Source organism: Cygnus olor, chromosome 3 (assembly GCF_009769625.2).
Source record: "Cygnus olor isolate bCygOlo1 chromosome 3, bCygOlo1.pri.v2, whole genome shotgun sequence".
NCBI classification, from domain to species: Eukaryota; Metazoa; Chordata; class Aves; order Anseriformes; family Anatidae; genus Cygnus; species Cygnus olor.
Genome location: NC_049171.1, coordinates 120,245,778 through 120,266,389, shown reverse-complemented (window position 1 = coordinate 120,266,389; position 20,612 = coordinate 120,245,778). Strand labels below are relative to the sequence as shown.

General features: G+C 36.8%; 1 protein-coding gene across 1 annotated transcript in view; it reads left to right on the top strand.

The window, feature by feature from the left end:
* Positions 1-20,612, top strand: part of XRN2 (5'-3' exoribonuclease 2) — a 51,429-nt gene that overhangs the window by 9,550 nt on the left and 21,267 nt on the right. Inside the window, exons 9-24 of the mRNA XM_040554297.1 lie at positions 60-217; positions 633-707; positions 801-934; positions 1,023-1,080; positions 1,163-1,270; positions 2,314-2,358; positions 3,556-3,687; positions 5,521-5,636; positions 9,030-9,165; positions 12,661-12,768; positions 12,845-12,934; positions 13,096-13,168; positions 16,632-16,715; positions 17,470-17,567; positions 17,658-17,737; positions 19,607-19,663. Of these exons, the coding sequence (XP_040410231.1) occupies positions 60-217; positions 633-707; positions 801-934; positions 1,023-1,080; positions 1,163-1,270; positions 2,314-2,358; positions 3,556-3,687; positions 5,521-5,636; positions 9,030-9,165; positions 12,661-12,768; positions 12,845-12,934; positions 13,096-13,168; positions 16,632-16,715; positions 17,470-17,567; positions 17,658-17,737; positions 19,607-19,663 (1,552 nt within the window). The remainder of the gene's footprint in view (positions 1-59; positions 218-632; positions 708-800; positions 935-1,022; positions 1,081-1,162; positions 1,271-2,313; positions 2,359-3,555; positions 3,688-5,520; positions 5,637-9,029; positions 9,166-12,660; positions 12,769-12,844; positions 12,935-13,095; positions 13,169-16,631; positions 16,716-17,469; positions 17,568-17,657; positions 17,738-19,606; positions 19,664-20,612) is intronic.

Below are 20,612 nucleotides of genomic sequence, written 5' to 3'. Positions count from 1 at the left end.
TCAAAAGAGCTAAACTGTTTATCCTTCATTGTATTTTATTCTTCTCTTTTGATTGGTAGCTGACCTAATTATGCTCGGTTTAGCTACACATGAACCAAACTTCACCATAATTAGGGAAGAGTTTAAACCGAATAAACCCAAGCCATGTGCTCTTTGTAACCAGATGGGTCACGAGGTTAAGGATTGTCAAGGTTTGCCTAGAGAAAAACAAGGCAAGGTAAGAATTTCGATATTTCTAGAAATTCTTCTAATTTGTAAGCAAATTTACGTGTTGAGATCCTCAAGTTATTCTTGCTGTCAGTTTTGCAATTTGTCAATACAAATTATGTTACTGGAATTACCTGGCTTTCCTTTTATATTATTAAATAAAAATTGTAGTTCTGTAGCCTGTAAATACTATGTGGAACTTAACTTCCTCATTTGTATTGGTTTGCTTTCTTTTTCCTACTGGTGAGAGAAAACACTCAGTCGCTTAACAGATACACAAAGTATCAAGATATATTCTTGCATAAGAACTTGAGAACCTGTGCTTACCTATCTCTTTAAGTTCCTTTCAAAGTAAACTGTAAAATTGAGCTGGATAAACGTTAAAGTGAGCTTGGATGTAATGCAACTTTTGCCTTTTACTGTAGCATGATCAGTTTGCAGACAGTCTTCCTACTTCTGAACAAGAATTTATCTTCATCCGATTATGTGTTTTGCGAGAGGTATGTTGACGCAGTTACAACATCTGTTTTGTATAAATAATATTTTTAAACTCTCTGCACAAAACTTTCTGATGTCTTTTGTGTGTGTTGCAGTATTTAGAAAGAGAACTCACTATGGCCAGCTTGCCTTTCACCTTTGATTTTGAAAGAAGTGTTGACGACTGGGTATTCATGTGCTTTTTTGTTGGAAATGACTTTCTTCCTCATCTGCCATCTTTAGAGATTAGGTATACACAAATGTGTTTCACTCTCCTGTAAGTATAGGTACTGTGGTTTTAAATGTCAAGTCTCATGCTTTTGTTTGTTTGTTTTTAGGGAGGGAGCAATTGATCGCTTGGTTAACATATATAAAAACGTGGTGCACAAAACTGGGGTAATTTTTTTCTTTTTTTAAAATATCTGGGTGCTTACAAAAATCGTTTTGATTTTTAATCATTTTATTTTGTATTTTACAGGGCTACCTCACAGAAAGTGGTTTTGTTAACCTGCAGCGAGTCCAGATGATCATGTTAGCTGTTGGAGAAGTTGAAGATAGTATTTTCAAAAAGAGAAAAGATGACGATGTAATTTTCTTGTTACATTCTAAGAGGTGTTTTTTTTTTTTTTCATGACTTGTGTTAGACTGTGACATTCCTCTAATAGAATATGAAAAAAGAAATGTTATCTCTAGTGACTTCGTCTGTATTTGAAAATGAGTCGAGTGCTTCCAGTTGATTTACTTTTTCCAGGACTGCAGGGGCTCTTTTTCTGGTTGCTATCCCAAGCAACAGCAAATGAAAGCTGTATGTGAGTTCTGTTGCTGCCTGGAACTTCTTGAATAGCTGCTGCAAAAACTAAACAAGGAATTATTCTGTACTTTGCTGCAACCTGTGGAAGAGCAAGCAACAAGCAGGGGTGGAGTACTAAATAATAGTTCAAAGTGCATTCTTGCCTTGCAGCACCTCCTGCCATTTTAAATGTGTTCAGAAATTATTGTTCTTTTGGTCTGCCTCTGCAAACTGTCCTTGCAGTTTTTGGCACGTGTATTTTGATTGCAGTGTATTCATTAAGCACAGGATAAAGAAAATTGTCTTTACTATCCAATCAAAAAACGGTCTGCCAGTGCTGGCAAAATGTTTTATTTATAATCGCCGCAGTCTATGCTTCTCTTGAAATAAAAATGCTGATTTGTTGTTCAAGTTCTCAGTATCTTTGGTTCAAGATCTTTCCTTGTGCCTCATCTTTTCCCATTTCTAGGACTTTGTCTCTTGTTTGTTTTTTTTTTGGCAACTGTTCAAGTCCAGACAAGGAGCTTATGTGTGTGTTATCACTTACAGTCCTTCGATACCTTGAACTTAGTCTAGTACCTAAGCATAGTAGGTGATATAAGTCATAACCAAAATTATGGGGCTTTGAATAAGCAGCTACTCTTCACTTTTTTCTGTAGGTTTTCAGTGTAAGGTAGAAGTTTCTAGCCCACTTCCATTGGATTTGCAGATAAAAGAACTGATCTTTATCTTATTCAGAACATTACTTAAACTTTATGGTCTTTTTGTTGGTAAAGGATTATAGTATCTTTCCAAGAAATCTGTATGTTTGACTTTATTTCTCTTTATTCTTTACATAGGATAACTTCAAAAGACGGCAAAAAGAAAAAAAGAAAAGAATGAAGGTAAATTGATTTCTTTCACAATGCAAAAAATCTAGCAAGAATTAAAATATGTACTGTGGCTTTCAGAAAATATGTTGAAGCTGCAGTTGTAATCATGGCATTTTCTGGCCTGTGTGTAAACTAATTTTTAGTTGTTTTTTTTTGTGGCTTTTTGCAAACTGGGGCTTTGAAGGAACTGTGTATTATAGGCTTCTTAAGGGGACGGAAGGAGAGAGCTGAATATGCTGGCTGATACCTGTATGTTTTGTCCTTCAAGTGTACACAATTATGCACTTTCATGATGACTTAGTAATACTTCAACATGAACACTGTACAAGAATTGCTTTTCCATGTTTTGATAGAAGTCTTCTCAGCAACTGTGTTGCTTAGGCAGATAGAGTGTAGCATAAGAGTTTAGATTTAAATATGCATACCTGTTTGTGTTAAATTGTTTTCTTTGGTTAAAGACACATTTCTAACAAAAAAACAAACAAAAAAACAAGGCTTACCCCAAACTTATAGTTACCCATTCTGCCTGCAAGTAAATCAGTGTTGCCAAATATCTGATAAATGTAATAGAGAAGCATTAGCTGTTGTTGGAACATTTGCCCTTTCTGATCCATGTAAGCTGAATTCTTTACAATTGTTATTGGAAAGATACTGAGTTTTCTTTTATTCATGAAGTGTTCTGATAGTTTTAAAATGGGTTATGGTATGTTTGGTTCAACATAGGTTTGCTCTTGGTTAGGATATTCATGTAAGTGCAGCTTCCAAAATTTTCAAGGTGCGTGATATACCTACTCAGAGGACTATACATATTCTGTATTTATTTTTTAAGTTAGGTATTTTCGTATTATCCCTGTTAGAATGAAAGAGGTTATGCACTTTGCATACAAAGAGTACGATGTTCCTAGTAAGCCAGATGAAATCTCACTTCCCAAAAAAAGTGCCTTTCAGCCCAGCTAGAACATTAGCAACAAAAGTGTTTTTTGTTTTTTTTTTTTTCTTTATGAAAGAGATTAATAAATGACAGGAATGTGAGGGTCTCACGTGTCATCTTATGTCTGGCTAGGATTGTTAAACATAACTAATTTAAACCAAACTGAGAGAAACGTGCTTGTTTATGTAAAGTACTAATCTGAAAATTCTGAGACATGACCATATTGCTGTGGAGATGACATTTCTTTTTCAGTATACCAGTATGTATTTATTTTTTAGAGGGATCATCCTTCTTTTATTCCCGGTGGTCAGTTTTCCCCTCAAGCTCTGGGAAATCGATCCAGTCCTCAAGCAATCAGTAACCCTAGACAAGCTGCCTATGAGATGAGAATGCATGACAGACAGAATTCTGTAAGTAGAATTTTAAAGGTATTTAAAAATAAAACGGAAAATAATCACATCCTGTGTAATTCTGGACAACGTTTTCTCTAACCTGTCAGGTCTTCTTGAAAAGCGGACCAAGAAATATGTATTTTTCAGAGAAATGGCTTTTAATACTCAATCGTTGTGAGACTACTTAAATAAAATTGTGTTCTTTGTTTTAATGTTTGAAATAGCATTGCTCATTAAGTAGTTAAGGGAATGCAGGTGTGGGATGAATGCATCTGAATCAAATATGGTGACTACTCACCAAACCCCTTTGGCATTTGTGGAGTCAAACCTTCTGAGAATATAGTTTTACAAGCTTCCTCAGTAGTTTTGTGCAAGACACAAACTGATTCCCTGAGCTGGAGATGTTCTTTTAATACATATATTTTCTGTTTACTGCTTTTGGAATTTGTGACATCTCTGCACTCTGACCTGTTTGGTTATTACTTTTCCGTGGGGACTTCCTGTCTCTCAGTACTGTGAAGAAATAGTAAAACAGGCTGAGAATTATTGAGGTATAGCTTGAAGCTGTTCTTTCATGTCCAGACTTGCATGCTTGACAGGGCGTATGTGAAATGCACATAGAATGTGTGCATTTTGTTTGTTTCAGTGATCAATGTGTGTATAAAGAACTTGTTTTAATCAGGAAACTGAAAGACCAGTATGTATGAAAAATGATGCAAGCTGCCATTTACCAGTGCGTGCACAAAATATGGTATCATTCCCCACCACAGCTTTTCTTCCAAGCTGTATGTCTCCATTATATTTCAATAAGTTCTCAGAATTTCTAGTATAATTTCCAGTATCTTTTTTTTAGCAAGAGCTTTAAACAAAAAATCAGTCTTTAATCATAAACATCTGTCTCCCAGATCACTTTTAAAGAGCACGTGTGTGTTTGCGTAGGTAATACCTAATTTCTAATACCTTGGAAAGGTATTAGAAAGCGATGGGTAACTGGAAATAAGTTCAATGCTCTGTTAGCAGTCTCAATTGTCATATTGTTATTAAAGTTAACATTCTTTCTGTTCATAATTTTTCATTGAAACACTGAACGTATTTCTGAGTAAAGGTTCTTTTCATCGTGAAGATTTACTTTCTGTCTTTTAAGTCTGAATAAATATAATTTGCTTTATTTAAAATATAGTTTCTGCTATTCTTCCCTTTTAATCTTGAAACTTTTGCACATGGGTTAACCAAATCAGTTCTTTTATGGAATCTATGTACTTGTTGAGGTTTTGTTTAAAATGCCAATTCTTATTTTATTGCAGCTATTTATCTTCACTTTGTAGAACCGAAAATGGCGGACTCTTTTTTTAAGACTATCATATTAAAATACATAAATTTAAAAGGAGTTCAAAGGATCAGTTGTGAGAAAACAGTATTTCTGCCAGTTTTGAATTACAAGCAGTATTTGTATGGTCCTCTGCATATGCATTTTTCACTGTCACTGTAAAATGAAGTTGTAACATGAGCTGTAGGACTAAACACAACAGTTGTATTTCAAAATTGGAATGTATCACTGGCATGTCTTATCATTTTCCAGTCTTGTTTGTTTCATCTTTTTCTTTCTAAAATACAATGAACTTTTTGGCTGTATAAATCAGCGCCTGCCTTCTAATAGGAAGATGTCTTCTTTTCTTTTGCTGCTTGACTTCATAGCTTAAGGATTGTGTAGATTTTGCCTTGATTTTTTGGGGAACTAAAATAATGAGTGTGATTTTTCTTTATCACATAGCTGTTAATTTTAACTTGAATTTAAAATGTCTAATAAATCCTTTCCCCCCCTCTATTTATTTGTAATAATTATGACCCTAGACAACTTCATCTCCAAATACCAGCCTCAATTCTGATGGCTCCCCATCCCCGGGAGGAGGAATTAAGCGAAAAGCTGAAGATAGTGACAGTGAACCTGAGCCAGAGGATAATATCAGGTGAAGCCATTTTTTGTAGCACTTTGTTAGCAAATTGCTGAAATAGATGCAGTCTAATTAATGCCATTTAGCTTAGAGCAGCAGTGCCTTCAGATGCTTTTCTATGATCTTTTTATCCACCGGTAATTAATGTGGAGGGTTAGAATATTCAGTAAATTCCAGTGAGATGTGTAAGCTATAGCTGTTAAATCTAAGTATCTAGATTAGTATGCGCGCAGGTTTTCATCCTGCAAGCCACTACTCCCTTTGAGACCATGCGCTAGATTGGCTAGACATCCACTGTTCAGCTTTGATTATGTGAGCTGAATGCCTCTGTTCTGCAGTTGAATTTTTGAACTGTTTAACCCATAAAATTCAGTTGCACTTGCATGTACAGCATTATTTATTTTGGCTATCACAGTAGGTTTTCCTCCATCTTTGATTAGTAGCACGCTCATTTTTGGCTGCAATAAATTTTTAAATATTATTCCCTAGATGATTAAAGGATAGGAATTTGAATAGAATTAACTGACAGTGAATTACCAGTGAGTGTAAATTTATCAAAGGTTTAAATCAGGCTATTACCCTTTAAGTCAAGGGTGAAGACCTTATAATCTTTGTTGAAGTTACTGTCCTGATAAACGCAACCAGTGGGTTTTTGTATTCTGTAGAGCCAGGGGACATATTTAGTCATGAGAAAACGAAAAGGGTTACTTCATTGTGAAGTACTGATCACTAGTGTACTGTAGTGTTGTCATGACATTTGTTGCATCTAGCCAATTCGATCTTCCGGGAAGATACTCTGGCTGTCATTCCTATTTTATTTATTATATATGCAGATCTGAATGAATTGGTTTTGTCATTGTGTTTTCTATATTGATCAAGCAAAATTTATGCCGAATATCAGAATAAATGTTAGTGTTGTGTTTTGCATTTGAATTTTAGCAGAGATGCTAAAAGAAGCGTTAAGCGTCTTATTTGTTCGTTTTAAAGCAACTAGCATGAATGAATCATGGTGATTTATAAGTAGCAAAATTTTTCACAAAGGTGGTACTGACAAGCCTGGGGATATGCTACATTTAACTGCAATTTTTTAAATCTGCTATAGCTCAGAATATTCAGATCCTGTTCTGATTGAAAAATACTTATTTGATTTTCATTGTATTGGGAAATGATGAATAAATGTATTTTCTTAGACTTTTAAAAGTGTGATTTGTATCAAGTTGTATTTAGATGAGGGTGGAAATAGATATAAAATAGTCGTTTTCAGATTACTAAGTAAAAATGAATGCATAAGTGGACTGGATGTAGAAGTTGTTTACAAAAGTACTTTTTGTATTTAGAATGACTTTAAAACTAGCCCAAATAGTTCTAGTCAGCTAGCAAATTTGGGTGTTTGTTGTTGTTGTTGTCATCTTATGGAAAGGATTTTGAAGCTCATGTAGGAATCCAGCTGCCAGGGAACTCCTAGAGTCCTCTGCATGGACTGCAGATCTTCTTGACTCTGTCCTTCAATACTTCAGCACAAGCAGCTCTTGTCCTTGCTTGCCTGGCTATTTGTCTTAAACTCCTGAACATGTCCCTTGTTTTTTCTACTTCCTCATCAGTTTAAGCCATCTTTGAGCTGGCTCAGGTTGAATATAAATACTATCCCTGTACTGGTCAACCAGCTTGAAACAGAAGCAAGGAAAAGATTCTTTCTGCAAAACCTAAAGGATATGCATCTTGGGCTGGTGTTTTTTGTTTGGTTGGTTTGTTTTTGAAATAAGTTTAAAGCGACCTTTGTTCACTTTTAAAGGCTTCATATACTATATCTACTGTGCTATGAGAGTGTCACGCATAAGTTTGAGCTGACCTGTCTGAATTACATACAGAATCTGTAGGACACATGTAACCTGACAGGTCAACTCAAAATTAAAGGTGCAATAATGCCAAATTTTGAATTGCTGAGAAAAAGATTATACATAAAAATTAAAATCGTTATTAAGGGATTATCTGATTTAACCAGTTTGTAATTTGCTTTACTCTAGTTCACTTAAATACTGAAATTCACGTGCAGGTTGAGATGCGTGTATAAAATGCGTATACCACATGAAAAAAAATGCGTGTACCACATGAAAAAAAGATAGCTTTGTGAGGAAGGCCAGTTTTTGAAGCATGACATCATGATTGAACCAAACTTTTAAGTAGAGCTTAATCTGTTATTTAAAACTGGCTTTGTAGATAGCAGTTTCTAAATTGAGCCAGAATTTCCCCCAAGATTTCTGTGTGTCTGTTACAGCTAACAAATGGAAGTTTTATGTGCATGTTAATAGCTTCATGCCTGTGGCACAGTTGTTCTCAAAATTTACGTCATCTCTCAAACAATCAGGAACGCAGTAGATGTAGTGAGCTGATAGGTGTCCTAGGAAGAAAAACTTTGTAGTCTGCAAGTGGCGATGCCTGCTGCTGCCCATGACGTGCATTCCCCCTGCTCTTTTTTTTTTTTTCTTAGAGAAGCCTCAGGTATATTATTACCATTAATTTTCACAGTATACTTTTTTCTTGAAGTGTGGCATTATGTTGCGTTAGAACTGAGGGATTCAAATGCTTGTCTGTCAGTGGTGAGCGTGTGGTTGTTTTCCCTGCCCCATCCCTAAGTAGACATAAGGGGGAGCTGTGTGAAGTGTGATAGTGTCTGAGACTGCGTTTCTGACTCCAATATCCCCCTCTGGCATGAAAGATTGAAAATCCCTCTGTTAAAGGGAGCTCATCTAATGTGAGTCAGCAAGCACCGGGTTCCTGAGTTGCAGATAATTCTGCTGGTAGTCATAGCTTGTCTGAACAGCAATAGAAAAGTTGGTGATTATTATTAATAAAATAATAATTTGGTTACTGGCCCTCCTTTGCTTGGGAGGAGTAGTAAGAATAGAGGTTAGAACTTGATGTGAGAAGAGATTCCTGTAAGATACAAGCTTTGGCCTACAGTAGATTAAACAACCTTAGATAAGGAAGGAGAAGAGTGTTTTTGTTTCTAACGGAAGAGTTGAAGAGCAAAACTCAAATGTGAATTTTGCTAGTAGATTCCTGATAAGAAAGGTGAAATTGTGGACTAGGAATAATAGACTGAAGAATTTGAAGAATCTTGATAGTACCACCCTTGTTTTGAAAATGTACTCTGCTTCTAACTAGGACTTTGAGGATGTATTTGTCAGGATGATAGCTTCAGAATTTCTGTGGATTTTCTGTGATGTTGGCCATCGGATTTTATTATCTTGCTGTTGAGTATCAGTTTTCATGCTTTCATTTAAATCAGTATTAAATAGTATAAAAGTGGGATTAAAGTAGAGAGTTACTTTGCTTTAAACTTTAATTCAGAAATGTAAATTGACATATATTAACATGTATTGACATCTATTTATATTTATTACACAGGTTGTGGGAAACTGGTTGGAAGCAACGCTACTATAAAAACAAATTTGATGTTGATGCATCTGATGAGAAATTTCGTCGTAAAGTTGTACAGTCCTATGTTGAAGGGCTTTGCTGGGTTCTCAGATATTATTATCAGGTACTTAAGAATTTATTCCCTGAAACTTTAGTTTTCTTTTGTGTCTGCAACCTGCCTCTTTTCAGGAAATAATAACTTTTCATTGCTTATTTTCACAAAGCAATCCTTTTCTGAAGATATAAATGCATTCCCATTCTATTTGACACTTGAAATTTGAATGCAGTTCTTGTTTCTCTCATACAGTACTTCTTAGTTTATTAAGAACTGATGCATTTTTTTTCTTCGCAATACGTGGCTGGTGAAATTGCAATGACAATGAGCAAGCAAAGGACAGTGCCTGTGAAATCCTAGTAAGAATTTGGAAGGAACAGAGTCATGGTCTTCTCCATAGATTGTAATGATGTTCCATGAAGTGCTTTGTGATTGAAGTAATCTGTATCTGATTTAAATCTTTCGATAATTGAGATGTCAGATTGGCAAGAGATTAGTTAGACATATTGGTGTTTGTTGTACTGATGGTTAATAACTAGTTTTGTGCTCTGCAAACAAAGTAAGTTATATTTTGTGTGTGACCTGGGAATAAAATGTGCCAGCAAATGAAGTTTATCTGTCTCAACATGGTATGTAGCGTGAATGCAGTACCATGCTGACAAAACTGCACGCTTCTTATAGGCAGCTCATACCTGTCTGACTTAAAGTACAGGCAGGGCAAATATCTCACACACATGCAAAAAAAATGTAGTTTATTGTAGCATGATTTTTTCCTTCCCTTGGAACAAAAAAGGGGGCATTCTTTTCCCTTCTGCTCTATTTATCAGAGTTAGGGCTCTGACTTGCATGTTGTGGTGGATGAAAACAATACAGTTTAAGGCTTGCAAGTTTGTTTCAGCAGATCTGCAGGAGAGCTGAATTTAGCTGTGCACATCCTTGAGTAGCTCCTCTGGCAGAGGAAAAAGGTCACCTGGAGTTAGTGGCCACCTTGACATGCAGAAGTGCCCATGATCCTGCACACAGTTAGGTCTGCTGAAAGCTTACTTTGTTCCTGTTAATTGTGGCAAGATGTATTCCTAGAAATCTATACATGCCCATGTGTCTGAATTGTGTAAATAGATTAGCTATAGATGTCTGCTGGAAAGCTGTGAGTGCAACCTTCAGTATTGCAGTGGTTAAAAAAAAACAAACTGCAAAAGACAGTGTGGATTATGAAAGAATTTGTGAGTAGATGTTCTTGAGAAAATACTTATGAGGAGATCAAAATACTTACGTTCATTTGAGCTTTGTAAAAATTAAGGTTCTTTTATTCAAAGGAGTGTGATATACATTCATTGCTCTGTGTTGAGCATGCCACAGCCTAGTGCAAACATGGTGTGTTTTTATAACTGTTCAAACCTCGGTACTATTGAGAGATTTGTGGCTTTAAATGTACAAGAGCTGATAAACTGACAGATACCCAAACTTAAAACAATACAAGCAAGTCCCTATGCAGTGTTCCCTAGTTTAGCATATAAAACCTATTTAGTTAATGAGATGTATGTGGCTGACTCCTTGTCCTCTGGAGTTTGTAGACAGAAGTGACTGATACACACAAGAACGATAGGTTATTACAGCTGCAAAGAAAATAAATCAGTGAGGTTGATAACTTCAAGCTTCAGGCAGGACCACAGTGCTCTCCAGAAAATTGAGGAGGAGTGCAAATAAGATCTCAAGGAAAAGTGGCTGTATAAAAGTATTTCTGGTTGAGTAAAGTTCCAAAGGAAAACTTGAACATACACAAATGTTTAAGGCTTTATTTTTACTGCTCTGCTTTGTATTCAGATTACTCAAAAAGAAGGCAAATCTCTCTCTAGACCTTGTTAAAAAAAATAATACATTGCTGAATTAAAACAGCATAACAATGAAATGCTTGCATGTGCTAGCTATACTTGCATAACAGAGCTATGTGTCGGCAAGATTCTACAACCTGCTACACGTGGGCAGTCTGTATCAGTATGGAGCAGCACGCAAATCACTTTCAGCCCCTATGGAAGTTAGATTAGGAAACTGTTGGACTGGGGGAATGTCAAAACAGGTTTGCTTTATTTTTGTTTTTCTGTTTGCCATGGTACAAATTGCTTCCAGTAACCACTGTTCATTGTCCATAAAACATCTGAAAGAATGTTATGTGCATTTCTACTCCTATAAAAGCTAATAACATAGAACATGCTCCACTAGTAGAAACACCTGTTTCGGGGGAAAAAGATTAGCAAAAAGCCCAAATCCACCTGGCTTCTGAAACAGACTGAAATCACCTGAGGAATTGCATCTGATATTAAAGTTGCTGTAGGTTTATACCAAAAATATCACTGGAGGAGCCTCATTGACATTTACTTATTCAGAATAGGAAGTCAAAATAGTAGGCTTTTGTTTCAAGTGCTACTGCTAAGATAGCTAGCTGAGAAGGTGAAAACTTGACTTAAACCTTCTAGAGCCACATTTCCTTTAAAGTGTGTTGTGTTCCAATGTGTTTGTGCTGATTTTCTTTTCTTCTTTTTGAGGATTATTTTGTGACTTTGAAGTGAATGCACTTTATATTTCCCAGTATTCAGGACGAAAGAGTGAGAGGGAAAAGCAAAATGTTACCTGAAGTGCTTGTTAGTGCTTTTACTGAATAGAAAAGTATCAGTTTAAAACAATACTTTCCAACCTGCAACTAATGCTGTTCAGATAGAATGTACTCTACGTCGTGTGAATGTCAGATTTCTCTGGTCCCTCATATTCCCAAGTTAGCAGTGGGATTTAGCTTTGAAAAATGGTAGTGCAAGTTGTGTGCTGCCAGAAAAGTACCTCTATTCCTGCTGAGACCAATGTAATGGCTTTCTGAGTTGCACAATTCTACTGTTTATACAGTTATGGAGAACTTGAGAATTCCTCCTCTGTGTTTCCACGTTCTGAGATGTGCCAGCAGCTCTACACAACTTGAAAATGTGTCCAGTTGCTGTAAGCTCCTTAACTTAACCCCAGGGGCTGGTTAACTGTATGGATAGACTGTGTTTTCCTGCTCTTCGCAAGACACTTGTTTGATTTTATTGGATTTCTTGTGTGTGTGTGTGTGTGTGTATGTTTTTTCTAGAGGGGGAAGAAAAAAGCATGAGGTATGTTACAGTGTCCTGAAGTTAAGGTTAAGATTCTTCTGTAAGGTCTTTTGTATTGTTACGGTGCTAGGTCTGTCTCTTTGGCTGTCTCCCTTAGTGACTCAAACCTAGCACATAGCAAGAGTACTTTGGCAGAGAAGTCAATCTGCTGTTCTGTGCTGCTGAGGAAATGCCCGAGGTCTCCATTCACTATCCAGTGATCTCACTCGCTCTAATCTGGCTATGAAAAGTTAAGTCCCAACCTGAAGTCCAGAGTACCTTTAGAGGCAAGAGCTCTTTCTTTTCTAACCATGGGGACTCCTCTTTCTCCCAGCTGACGCTGGGTTAAATTTTGTCAACTTTAGTTACTGGGCTACATGATTTTTTTTTTTCCTTTTGCACTTTTTATTTGCCTGATTTTGCTTGTCTTGTTTTGCTGTCCTAGGGCTGTGCCTCCTGGAACTGGTATTACCCTTTTCATTATGCTCCGTTTGCTTCTGACTTTGATGGTATTGCAGACATGCCCTCGGATTTTGAGAAGGGCTCAAAGCCGGTAGGGCATTGTTTATTTATTTATGATTTAACAACTCATTAGAAATGTCCTTCATCAACCTGTTTATTTTCAATAGTTCAAGCCTCTTGAACAACTTATGGGAGTATTTCCAGCTGCAAGCGGAAACTTTCTGCCACCAAGTTGGAGGAAGCTCATGACGGATCCGGTAAGAATCCTTAGTGTATTCCTCTATGTAAGCCATCCTCCTTAGCAAAGGGTGAGCTAACACAAAGCTAAGTACAGCTACATAGTGAAGCTTCATAGTATTCTGAGCCAATTTCATAATTGTTTTTAATGATTTTTTTTGTTTGTTTTTCTCAAATACAGGAATCAAGCATAATTGACTTCTACCCTGAAGATTTTGCTATTGACTTGAATGGGAAAAAATATGCTTGGCAAGGTGAAATTTCAAGTTTCTTCTTTTGAACTACAGTACACTGACCTTAGTCTTAGGAATCTATGTTTAAAAAAAAAAAAAAAAAGAATAAAATGGAAAATCATCCTAGTGAGATAATGACACACGAAGTAGCAAAGGTAACTTGTGTTACTTGGTGTGGGGGACATGTATTTTGCAGCAGGCTTATTTTTAAAAAGAAATTTGTGTGAAGAACAAATTATGGTTGAGTAACTGATTTAGGATTGGCAATGATTAGTAGTAATTTCAGCAGTCATTCTAGATTTGTTAATTTGTCCTGAACTAGATTAATCATTTTTCTATTTTTATCAGCCTTACTATGTAATTGTCTCATCTCCTTTGCATTTAATTAATGGATCTTATTCTGTTCAATCAGTGGCTCATTAGTACCTTGTGAAAAATGCTGTGGGGAATATAGAAATATTTGAATACATACAAAGGATGAAAAAATAGATACTATATTTAATGTGGTCTCTTCTTTTAGAGAATATTAGTTTTAATGAGCTGCCAAATTTTCTATCTGGTATGCAGCCGATAGTGTAACATCTCCATTAGGTGTATAAATAATGATTTGGGCACAAACTGAAACACACAAAATTCTATCTGAACATAATAAAACACACTTGAGGACTTCAAACACTGGAACATGCTGCCTAGAGAAGTTGTGGAGTCTCCATCCTTGGAGATAATCCAAATCCAACCGGACATGGTCTTTGGCAACCTACTCTGGGCCCCCTGCGACCATACTCGAGCAGGGGGATTGGACTGGATGATCTCCAGAGGTTCTGGCCAACATCTGTGATTCTGGTTCCTCCTCTCCCAAATCCTCTTGTGCCTTGAAATAGCCAGTCAGACACACTAGTGCCTTATTCCTGATAGTGTTCCAAAACCAAAGAGAATACACCTAGCTATTAAGAGATGTGTTGCTTAGCAGGCTTTCCCTCTGTAACTTGAAGCCCTTCCCCCAGGTGTAGTTCTGGCAACTTTCCATAATCCTTATGTCCGGTTATCAAATTTACAGTTTAAAGCAGTAACGTTTTAGATAGCTTCCAGTAGCTTTCAGCAGTCTGTGTTGTTACTTCTGATTAATTTAATGCTTAATTGCATTATAAACTTTTTCTAGATTGACGTCTGGAATTTTCATGTTTAAGAGGCAGTTGTGAAACAAGAAATATTTTCCAAGCTGGAAGTATCTTGGTTAAATAGTTTCTAGTGTACCTTCTACTTTTGATGAAATGTTTGAAGATCTTCCTTTTGGAGATGTGATTACGCTTCTAAAAGCTCACCATTGATCCTTTTTGTAATCTCTGGGGTTATGAACGCTTCCTGTTTTGTTGTCATTCTGCCAGTGGGTTGTGAAGGTGAAACTAAATTGTTTTTTAGGGTAGGCGTATTGCTGTTTCCCCTCAGTAGTAGTTATGTTCCAGCTGAAATTTGAACATTGCTGTGGTCCGGTGCTGTCTTTGATAAAGTGGTAGTCAGTCAGTGTGGAGGTTATCCTCCTGAACTTGGTGATAAGGAAGAGCAGTGCAGCGTTCTTGCTTGGTGTGGTTGGCAACAGAAGACTGTACGGCTCTGTGCCTCGTTCCATAGTAGGCTAAATAATATTCTGATGTATTCTGATACGTTCTGTCAGTCTAAGTACTGACTTATTTAACACTTTTTCATGGTTTCTTCCAACCTGCTTTGTAAGAGAGGTAACAAGCTTAAATGTAATGTATCATTACATTTAAAAGCCAAGTTTTTGGTTACACCCCTTCCTTCTTCCCCTTGCTCCAGGATAATAGTATTAGTTTTAATAAAGCCATGTGAAGACCAAACTTGCAAAACAAAAGTGGTGCAGGCAGACCAAGTTGTAGGTAAGGAATCTACATCTGTGGAAGTTCAGAGTCTCCGTGAATGTTACGTAGCGGAGTTTAATGACAAAGGTTTCTGAGGTCTGCCTGCTGGTAGAACTGTTAATAGATGCAAACAGGAGACTGTGAATGTTGTCAGTAGGAAGCCTTTGCTGTCATCTTGGTCAGATAAAGCTCTAGTGTTTATGGTAAGGGAAATAAAGTAAAAACTAAAATAATGACCCCAAATTCCTACCTTTAATAAGGGTAACAGGATGAAATCTTCACAGAACTTTTGTAGTAAATTTCTTAATGCTTCTTCAGCATTGATAATAGAAGAATACTAGAGCACACCAGGGAAGGCTACTCTCCAGTTTCATCAAATGTGATTAAGAGTGGGCTCGTAGAAATGTGAGATGTGCTGCTTAGCAAGGAATTGTGATCCTGAGAGGAGCATCCATGTTATTTCAGAGTGAAACTAGTAGCTGGTATGAATATTCCCTAATGGATAATATAATGTGTCACCTCATGGCTGAACTTCACTTGATTTCTTCCATTGTCGTCTCTTAACAAATTGAACAAAGTAGCATTGAATTCTTTCAGGAGAGTAGCAAATGAGATAAATAATGACTGTCCTAATGAGCTCATCTTCTAAATGAAGCAAGTATGGGTAGTAGATACTGCTTCTGAGTGTCTGGCCCAGACTGTGGAGAGGGAGGAGGAGGAGAAGAGGGATGCTCAGATATAAGCATCCCCTTCCGACCTGTATTACTGCTGAACCACATTGGGTGGGTTTGTTTGTTTGTTTCTCCTAAACAGCTTGTGGGGTCACAAACTGAAAATCTAGGCTGTTTGTTTTTTCTGTGCTGATGTGACAGTTCTTTGTTGGGTAAAGAATTTATCGGGGCTCTCTCTGGTATCTTTTCAGTGCTACCCTTTTATGAGCTCCTGCTTATCCTTCCTGAAGCCATAGCAGCTCAGAATACAGCAGTTCAAAATCTTTTCTTTGCGATTTATTATAGTATCTTGTTAAGTTGAAACGTCTGGGCTGTCTATTTCAAACTTTTGCCAATCAGTCGTCATTTTGAGAACTTGGTATTCTGGGTGGTTTAAAGCAGCACTAGTTTGCAGAATGGTGAATCACACAGAGTATCACACTGTGTAAGTAGCCTGGGTGGTTTCAAACAGTGGTAGCCAAAGCTAAATCCCGTGACAGTCATGCTTTCCCAACTCCCTGTGCTATTCTTTCTCTCCTATTTTTCCCTTTTCATCCCAGAATGAGAACACTCTAGTTCATTTACTCTAATATAGCTTGATCTGTTATGGAGGACCACATACGGTATTTACTCTTCTGAACAGTGTGTAGCAAAGATAACTTGCAATAAGGTGGTGTCACAAGTTAAGTGATTTTTGTAATGTCTTGACTTTTTCCACTAGAAAAGGAGGATAGTATTTTGTCTGTTGTTCTATTGCTAGATGTTTTAGATTGGGGATGAGGGATGGTTACTTTTCTGGGTAGCTTCTTTTTTTTTGGATGCTTTTCCCTTAGAATGTCTCTGACATAAATAATTCAATTTCAGCAAGCATGAAAAATAATGGTTTGGTTTTCACAGGTGTTGCATTATTGCCGTTTGTTGATGAGCGACGCCTTAGAGCTGCCCTGGAAGAAGTCTATCCTGACCTCACTCCCGAAGAAAGTAAGAATTGTGATACATTGTTGTGACTGTGGTGTATTCACTAGAACTTGTTCTTACTACTGTTTCATGTACCTTTAAACCCTAAATGAGCAAGAATTGAATTATGTCAAGCTATATCCACTTCTCTGTGGATGGTGTTGGTAATTAGAATGCTCTGTGATGGGTTTATTTTTGTAACTTTCACTTGCTTTTATTTTAATGAAGTAGACTTGCATGAGATCTAACCTGAAAATTAGATGGCAGCTTAATCATATGAAAAGCTTCTACCAGTGTAGTTGAAGTAATTGTTAGATTAATATGTTGGAATCAAAAGAATAAACTTGGTTTTCAAATTTAGTTATTTACCAGGATGGCTGTGTCCAGTTACAGTATGTGAAGCTTGATGTTCTACTTATACAGACAAATTTGGGCTTCACTTTCTGCATTATGCCAAAATGATAGCTGGTTCTTGTAGGTAAAGTGATCTTCAGAGTTGTATATATTTTTTTTCAGCCAATGTCTTTGTTCTGAATTCAAAATTCCTCCCACTGAGCACAAGATTCTTATTGTTTTCCTGTCTTCTACTAGTCTGTGTGACTGGAGGCCTCCTGTTTTAGGCATAGACACGATAAGAATTTTCAAAACTTTCTCATAAATCACAGTGAAGCTTTCCTGTGGAGCAGCACTGGTAGAGGTCTCAACAGAATGGTGTGCTGGTATGCTGTATTCCTTACCTCCTTCTTTCCTCTGAACTCATTCTCTTCATCTTTTCTAGACAGAAGAAATAGCCTTGGTGGGGATGTTCTCTTTGTTGGAAAACACCATCCACTTTGTGACTTTATTGTAGAACAGTACAAGTCCAAAAATACAGAGGTATTTTATATTTGTTGTAAAAGGATTGTGGAAGTGGTGAGGGTGGAATTCTCATAATGAGCTTCAGCTGAAAAATTATTTCTTCCATAGCCAGTGGATATACCACCAGAGTTGTGTCATGGAATCCAGGGAAAGCTTACACTGAATGAAAATGCTGTTCTTCCAGATCAGTGAGTATAGCTTTCAGCATGGGATGTTTGATGCTAAAGGATACTTTCTTCAGTTACATCTGTATTTAAATTAAAAACAAAGAAACAAACAAAACAACGACAAAAAACCTCTGCTAACAATGAGAAACCTAAAACTTCTGGCAAGGCAGTGCATTTAGTTGTAAGGCTAAAAGTGCTTTCTGCTAGGACTTAAAATAGGTGTGTACTATAGTTAGTATATAATTAAAAAAAAAAGTAAGAACTCTTACTCTACAAGCCTGTTTTATCCCATTTTATTATTACAGAAATAGTCTTTTAAAACAGCATCGGAAATCTGTAAAGCACTTTAATGTGTGTTTATAATTGCTGGTATTTTTTTAAAATTTGTAATTTCATCTATGGAAGACTGTTTTTTTTGTTGTTGTTGTTTCCTTTATGTATTCATTGCTGTTTGATGAACTTTAATAGGTAAACAGGGACTAAATACTAAAAGCTATAGTGATCAGTGGCTTTCCTCTGTAACATCATGTTGTTTTGGTCTCTGTGCTATTTTATGAATGCTAATTTAATAGACTGATATAACTTCCACTGGGGCATGCTGGTTTCTTTTTTTAAGCTTTTTATATGCTAATCTTAATTTCATTAAAGAAAAATCCAGACAGAGATGTATTTTGCCATTTTCTATTTAGGGTACAGTGCTAAATTCAGGAAGGTGCCTTACCAGCTACATGTACAAAATGTGCTTTTTTTCCCCCATCTTTCAACATAAGTTTGAGAAGTCATCAGTGTAACCTTCACGTTATTGGAAATGCATTCATTTATCTAACTTTCCTTAGAGGCATAAGCAGGTGTTCAGTAACTCATTTGCATTAAATGCACAAATACTCCGATTTTGTTGGACAGATAATGTATCATAGGTCACACTCACTAATATACATTTTTATATTCTTGTCATGGCTTGTGAAGGGTATGAGCAAGTCAGAGCAGTTCTTGGAGGGAATAGTAATGCAGGAAAAAAGAAAATTCTTCTGGCATTGTCTTCCCTGTATAAGCCATGAGAAATGGATATCTATTTTTACCTAGAGAGGTACTGTTTGTTAGGAATTCTGTGGAGATGAAGAAGCATGTATGTCAACACTTCAAAATATGTCTAGCTTTGCTGAAAAGGTTTGGATTAAATTCAACCAGTATGTGCTGTTTGTGACCTGTGTATAACATGGGTGTGACAGTTGTGCATAGTGGCATGAGCTGGAGGCATCTAGCTTCTGACTGATGAGGTTAATTTTTTTTAGCATGCAGTTTGTCTGCTTCATGTGAAGATACAAGTTCTGAAGGAAAGGGTTAAAAAGCAGCTGCATCTCAGCCTATTAAATCTCAGTTAGAAAGGAATCTCTTCAAGTGCTGTGTAAAACGGCTGCTAAAAATATTTTTTCCTTCAAAGCCTTTTTTTCCTGGGGAAGTCAGTTTGTGTCCACAAGCTGTCTGTGTGTCTGTCACTCTAGTCTTCTCCTGCCCTCTTAGAACCTGTTGGCTTGTTATAATCCAACCTCAGTGATATGGAGAGGTTTCCAAGGTGCAAAATAGTTCTAACTTGTAAACAGACAGCTGGGTAGCGGGAGGTGTGTGAAACCACTGTTAGATGTTAGAGAATGCAAATGCAGGATCAGCTGCAAAAGTGATATCATTAAGAAATAAGAGTTCAGTAACTCTGTTACTTAAGAACTGTTTGATTTAGAGAAAAGACAACCTATTTTTGAAATCCTTTTACTTGTTGTAGGTTTAGTTGACAGAGTAACTTGAGTGGTAGCAACAGAGAAAGAGGAGCCAATGATGATAAATGATGATGATGATGTTACGTGATATTTTAACGGAGCTTTTTCTCTTTACCAGGATCGTGGAGTCTCCCATTCCAATGCTGCGTGATCTTACACAAAATTCTGCAGTCAGGTAAGTAAATGCTGGGTTTTAATACAATGATGTACTAAATGCAGTAACAAAATTTGGTTTACTATTTTGTTTTGTATTTTTGAATTTGTAGCGGAATCTGTCTCTTAAAAAAATATTATTTTTTTTGTTTTAAATATTTCTTTCTTTCTGTGAAAATTGAATCTAAAATATTATGTTGTAACATAGTGGACTTGAGTTACGTGTTGAGTACGTGCTGGCATGTCCTGCAGGGATATCCGAAATGGTTGTTTCTCGGTCCACCAAACCCGGTATTTTTCATCCCTTCAAAAGGACCTCATCGTGCCTGCTGTTGCTTTTTTACTTGCTCTCTGTCATGACTTTTGTATCTTTGGCAAGCAGAGAGCAACACCTACAGAACTCTGTATTCTCTGTCAAGCCTTTTAAATTAAAGAAAACCAAACTTTCATAAGACCAGGTCTCTGAAACAGAATTGGGTATTGATTTTTTTTCAGTCAAGAGCCCTCCAGCTCTTGATTTGTGCTTCTTGAATTTTTATCCATTTTCATTCCTAACAATTCCCAGAGGATGTCTGAGAATATAAGCTTTGTGTTTTTAAGAAGAGTCAGCAGTGAGTTGTTGTTTCCTTTTTCTCTCTGTGAATGGCTGGGTTTCCAGCCCTGTAAGAGGTGAATGGCAGAGATCTCTATATAAACTGTTTCAATTGCTAAGATTTCTTTTATTTATTTATTTGAATGCCTTTTCTCTTCTGGAGACTTGTTCTCTTCAGCTCCATGTCTTAGAACTCTTGGTTAATGGAGAGGTTCTCCTGATCGCTGAGACTTGTCCATCCGCACATTGGGCACCCCTCATGACGAACCCACCTACTAATGTATTTCAGCCCCTCAAGTGTTGGCTGCTCTCCATCGTTCTGGTGCAGGAGGCTGGTGTGAGGCTGGTAGTACCTGCTGGTTCCTTTAAGAGTTGGATC